Here is a 6,261-nt window from a genome sequence, read left to right on the forward strand (position 1 = left end):
GGCAAAATTGTGCAACGCCCTGTGTGCCTTTTAGACAAGCAGTCTAGAATCCAGCAGAGGTTCCTCAAGAGAGACGGACTAAACTTGTTCTGCATCTGACAGTGTGATCGCTATCTGGGTCTCTTAGTAATACTGAGCTCACCTTTTGGGCCAGGCTTGCCACACTTGGCATCACCAGCATTCACTGTCTGAACCATTTTAAAATGTTCATTCATTGAAATCTACCCCTCTAGTCCCAGCTGGTCACTTCTCCTAGTTCATCTGTCTGTGCCTTTTGGGAGCTGTACTTGAGGTTTCTTTCTGAGTGGATTAAGTGGCAAGAAACTTTCCTGAAGCATGGAGTACTTACAAGAGAGCACGAGGTCTCTTCGCAAAGCTGGGTATGTAGAATTCACTTTCCTCTGCATCTCACTCTCTGTGCCTATGAAACTGACATTTTATCTGTGGAAAATCCAAGGAACAATTGTTCCAGAATTGCTTTTTTCAATATTCTCCCCCAAAGAATAATGGTGGATGCTCTGATTTGGTTTGAGTCATAGGAAGACAGACATTGCCAGACTGGATCAGACCCAAGGTCCACCTAGCCCAGTATCCTATCTCCAGTAGTGGTCAGCACCAGATGCTTCAGGGGAAAGTGTAAGAATCCCATAGCAGGCAGATGTGGGACAATAAGTCTCATCCTGATTTCTAATGGTTAGTGATTGACTTAAAACCTGAAGCATGAAGGTTTAATATCCCTTCTCAAATGTTTATCATCATTAACTATTACAACTCAAAATAGTCCTAATATCCATAGAAATGTCCAATCATCCTTTTTAGGAATCTCTTAAAATTCTTAATCTGAATAGCTTCCTGTGGCAAGGAGTTCATGTTCTGTGAAACAGTATTTCCTTTTATCAGTTTGCAATTTCCTCCCCTTTTAATTTCATTGAATGTCCCCTTTTTCTTGTGCTATAAGACACAGAGAACAGAAGCTCCCAGTCTGCCTTCTCTATACCAGGGTCAAATATCTACTACTGGTGGAGCGTAAGCTATTTCTATTAATCATAATAACTGTAGGGTTGATATTATTATAGCTATTATTATTTGTATTATCATACTGCCTAGGTCCCACAGTGCAAGGTGCTGCACATACTCAGAACAAAAAGATTATCCATGCCACAAGAGCTTAATGTTATTCAACATTACATTTGAGGATGAGCAACTGACCTTCAATTATTAATTTAGAACTTTCAAGAAATACCTAGAAATTGCCTGTTCCGCATGATTTGAAGGAAATTCTACCCAGTTCCACATACGTAGTTCAGCAAAGCCAGTACAGAGGAACAGAAGTGAGAAACAAGATGTGTTCAGGGAAGGAAGCACACAAAAAAGACCTGTTAGTGCATCACCCCCCAAAGAATCCATCTGCTAGTAGCCACCCCAACAGAGATCATCCTTATGTATTATAATGCCCAGGAAAAATAAGGAAAAGACATGACACCAGTCGGACAGTGCTTTCTTCTTGTCCCATTTCTATTAGTAATTTTATAGTGCATAAGGAGCAGCTTTCACAGCTTGGTGGAGGTCACTCTGCTTCATCTGACAGTCACTGTTTTGACATTAATTTTTGGCTCGTATCAATGCATTTCTATATTGACTCTGCTAAATACAGAGTTGCTTTTTCTTGGTATAGGTTAAGAGTCTGGATCTATTGCCAGGACAATCTGTTTCCAAAGATACAAGAAGTCATGTTAGATGCATGGTCTGCCTACTCAAAGCCGGTGCCTTCAAGCTGCAGTGAGCTCCTGACTTTATTTCTTCAATGCTGCTGCATTGCTGTGCTGACAGGTGGCCTCCTCTATAACTGGATGTTCTCCTCGCTAGAGTATCCATTTCACCTCTCCTCTACAATTGCTGTTTCCTTCAGTCTGCTACTTCTACTGATCCTCTTCTTGGTGCATCCTGTCCGCTGCATGTTCACCATAATCATACCTACGTTGGGCACTAAACAAGGCCGGAGGCTGCTCTTGTCCACCTGCTTCATGATCGTGGCAGTGAATATCATACCAAACATCATGGACAACATTAAAACCATACTGCAGGTTATTAAATGCATTTGCAAGAATTACTCAGACAGCCTTTTGAACTCAACAAGCCTATTGGGAAAAGCTTCCACGCAGTTTGGTCACCAAGTCAAAGAAGTCACTGACAACATGGCAGATAACTTTCTGACGCCCAGGAATGGACATTTTCAGTATGCTGTGGATCACAGTAGTTCCTTGGTGAGGGAGCAAGTACTCATTGCTAGTCAGAAGATCAAGGATGATTTCTCTGCTGTCGAATTGCTGGTCAAACAGGCATTGCTGGTAGCCAACAGGGTGGCTGCTGGCTTTTTCCTGTTCTATCTCCTTTTTGAGTCCGCTTGGTATTTGAAAAGCTATCTCACCAACCTCCGATTTGACAACATTTACATCACCAAAAAGCTGGAGGTCTTGGCTGTGGACAAGAAAGCAGCCCATCTGCTGACACACTCACCCAAAAAACTGATCAGATCCACCGGCTTGAAGCTGTCCCGGGAGGAAATGGTGGTGTGCCTGGTGCGCATGATGCTCCTCACTTTGGTCCTGATGGTGACAGCAGTGATCATAGCAACGGACTACGTCGCCTTCCACTTGGCAGATACAACAATGAATGAGGTGGCTCAGTTTCCCACGGTGCCCATAACGCTCAACATTAAATACAATGTAAGTAGCAGAATCCCTAGCTTGGGCCTCTAAATAAAGGAATGCCCAGCTTTTCTCACCAGCCAAAGCTACATTTGTCTGAGCTGTTCTATTGCCAACTGCACAGGCAGAATGGAGGCAGGACAGGGACATGTGTACTCTCACAGCCTGCCTCCAGCACATATAGTTATATAAGGCAACATTGTGATCTCTCCTGTGCCCTCAGCTCCCACTAGCATCAATGGCAGCTGAAGCCAGCCAACAACCTGAAAGAGCAGGGTCTGTAGTACAGCCACTCCCGTTGTAGGGATCACTGATGAATCCCATGTGCTGCATTAACAAATAAAGGACAAAACTAGCCCAGAGTTTGTGTTTAACCCCATAGGGCAAGTGAGGAAGTCACTGGTCAAGCATCTGATGTGGGGATGAAAACTTTCACTTTTAAAGCATATGTTCTTGTAGGGGTTGCCCTTAAGGGTCTTTTCGGGGATTCTGGGGTAGGACGGGGGGGAGGGGTGAAGCAAAATCCAAGAGAATCAATCACGTGGCGTCAGTCATTCAGGGCAGGAGCATCTCTTGCCCTCATGCCAGTACGGGAGAGTCAGGCAAGCACTTTGCACCTCTTTACTCTCCTCTGTGCAAGTAGGCTGACCAGATAGCAAGCCAGAGCCTGATAATATGGGGACGTCTGGTCCCCCTATGTGCAAGGCTACCTGCATTGTGAGTCACAGAGCAGGGAAGGAGGGAAAGCAGTCTCTATGGGGTCAGTGACCCCACTCCTGTGCAGGTGGGCAAGAAATGGGTGAGTGGGGGGCACGGAATGGGCAGAGCTTTGGTTCCTCTGCCACCAAATGCTCTGGGGGCCAGTGTGTATAGAACAGTAGCAAGGAGGGGACCAGGGAGCAAACTGTGATTCCAACTGTAGAGATACAATCTGGCCCTTAGACAGCATCACGGATACCCTGCAGTGAAATGAGGTGCTGGAATGCCACCCTGCGCCCTCTGCATCCTGCCTCTAGTCTGGGACAAGTGGGCTCTCAGTGACAGGAGGAAAGAGCAGTTTATTAGAAAGAGGAATGGGGCCCGTCCCACCTCTTCCTGGAGTTGTGATTGCACTGACTGAATCATAGCTCCAGAGACCCACGCGTATGACAGCGGGGAGAGTTTTACCGGGAGACATTTACACAGTGATAATTGTGGGGATCTACCATTTAGGAATATGGGAGTCACCAAAGCAGAGCAGATCTATGGTTCATGTAGTTCAGTGTTCTGTCTCAGAGAGTGGTTAGCACTGGATTCATAGGAACTATGATTTATTATTTATACGGTGCCTAGAGTTTGTTAGACACTTGTACAATCACACAGGCCAAGAGCATGGCCCCTGGCTCTCAGCAGCATTCTCACCGGAACTGCTCCCCATTCCCCAAACCCTCTCCAGTTTCAATATATTTTTTATCCCTCTACCTATTTTCATTTTTTCTTATTTTTTAGCTTTCCTGTTTTAATTATTTCTCCCCTCTCTTTCCTTTTTTGGGATGCTTCAGACGCAGGCGTAATTCTCCCATCACACACTTAACTGGGCAAGTCTACATTTCTTCCTAGCTACCACTGGCAAGCAATTTATAGCCAGAAACCTGTGGATTGAGAAACTATTTCACCTTCATGCTAAAGCGTGTGACTGCAGATGCCATTCTTTGCTAGAAGAGTTTAATTTTTTTTATGAATCTTATCACCTCAAACAGTTTATTGCTATTATGGCAGTAGCTAAGACCTACCGCATTATGCTAAACAGCGTATGCCCATGTAAGCGTATTATCACTCTCAGTCACAGCCTGAAACCCACTCACATTGTTTATCTCCCAATCTTACCAAACGTGTACAAAATTTAATTGTGATTCTTACATTGCCAAGTTGCTATTTTTGTACTTGCCAGATTGTGGTTGATTTTTTTTCATCTTTCCGTTGAATCTTTTATTTTGTTTCAGGCCAAAATAAGCATTCTGCCCTTTATCTCGAAAATTTTCAATGGAGTCATTTCTGGAGAACAATCCATTGTGAACTTTGAAAGAACTTACCAGCAGAATCTGACCTTCATCTCTGCCGATTGCACAATTAAACGGCCAAGCCCCCCAAACAACTTTGTGGCCCTTGCTGTCGGAATGCTCTATTGCATCATCTATGCCATGCTATTTCTGGAAACCTACGCACAACGTTTGTGCCGAAAAATCTCTGCCTCCTTCTTCGAGAGACAAGAAGAGCGGAGAGTCCAGTACCTCTACGGGGCACTATTAAGGAAATACAACAAGAAGGAGCAGCAACTGCAGCAAAAGCTGAGAGCGGATTTGTAAATATCCTGCATGCTGGCATTCCTGGGATGTTATGACAGAAGATGACAGAGATGCTTTAGGCGCTATGCCATGACAATCTTTTTTTGGATAGTTCAGCCTGGGTTTTGTCTTCAAAGTCAGGGGTAGGGAATATATGAAATATGGGCACAAAACCACAAAAATCTCAAAATCGGAGGGTTTTGTATTTTGCTTTAGTGTTGCAAAAATGGCCACGTTTTAGGCTTTTTTTTCTTTTCTTTTGCTCAGCTCCAGGACACTTTTACAACAAAAATGGTCCTATTATAAGCAAAAAAACCCAACACGTTCAAGATTTCAAATTTTATTCTGATGCAGAGCAAATTTGGCCTCAAAACATGCAAAAATGAAAACAAATTTGCATATTTTTATGCAAAAACTATAAAGTCACAAAAATGTCAAGAAAAGCACAATTTGACTCTGTCCTGGAATTTAATTTTGCAAAAAGATCATGCTGTTTTTGCCCAGCCCTAGCCAGAATGTATTTGTGCAGAGTTATAGTCTGTTTCACTTGTGCTATGTTAAATATTTATACATTTTGAGAGAGAGAAATTGCTTAAAACTTTATTGATCTATGGGGAGAAATATGTAACTTCCGGTCCAATGATTGGCATTGGCCTGGATGTCCTGGATATTGTCTATTCTTCACTTGGGGTGATGTAACCCACAGCCACTTAGTGTCTCCTCCTAGTGGTGACTGGGCCACATACAGAAGTTGATGAGCCTATTACAGCCTCAGTTAACACATTTAGCTCAGGCAATAGAAGCTCACGCTTTTAGATCCAGAGATCCCAGATGCAGACCCACCCAGAGATATGGCATAACACTGACACTACGTGAAAATGGGGTTTCAACGACTGACCTGCCGTTATCAAGCACCATAGGGTATGTCTACACTGCATTTTGGAGTGCGCCTCCCAGTGCAGGTTGACAGACTCTGGTTAGCGGGGCTCATGCTAGCACTCTCAAAAGAGCAGTGTAGACAGGTCTTTTAAGTTGCATCTTGGGCTGGAGCTCAGGCTGTGAAGTCCACCCCGCGGCTTCAGAGCCTGAGCTCCAGCTTGAGTCACTTCACAGCGTTGTCTACACCACTATTTTTAGAGTGCTAGTGCAAGCTCCTCTAGCCTGAATCTGTTGACCCAGGCTGGGAGGGAATACACCCCTGTATTCACACCCTCCACACTATTGTAATA

At 44.1% G+C, this 6,261-nt stretch overlaps 1 protein-coding gene across 1 annotated transcript; it reads left to right on the forward strand.

The window, feature by feature from the left end:
• The first annotated feature begins 1,730 nt into the window (after nucleotides 1-1,730).
• On the forward strand, nucleotides 1,731-5,053 carry OCSTAMP (osteoclast stimulatory transmembrane protein). Its single transcript, XM_026652754.1, has 2 exons — nucleotides 1,731-2,726; nucleotides 4,691-5,053. Exons 1-2 carry the CDS (start codon nucleotides 1,731-1,733, stop codon nucleotides 5,051-5,053), a joined length of 1,359 nt encoding a protein of 452 aa, XP_026508539.1.
• The last annotated feature ends 1,208 nt before the right edge of the window (nucleotides 5,054-6,261 follow it).

This window comes from Terrapene carolina, unplaced genomic scaffold, assembly GCF_002925995.2.
Source record: "Terrapene carolina triunguis isolate 2854851 unplaced genomic scaffold, T_m_triunguis-2.0 Scaffold130, whole genome shotgun sequence".
NCBI lineage: Eukaryota > Metazoa > Chordata > Testudines > Emydidae > Terrapene > Terrapene triunguis.

Excerpts from the sequence above, each read along its gene's own strand:
- OCSTAMP (XM_026652754.1), top strand. The coding sequence starts at position 1,731 with ATGTTAGATGCATGGTCTGCCTACTCAAAGCCGGTGCCTTCAAGCTGC. Across the intron at positions 2,727-4,690 it reads CGCTCAACATTAAATACAAT|GCCAAAATAAGCATTCTGCC; the intron begins GTAAGTAGCAGA and ends ATTTTGTTTCAG.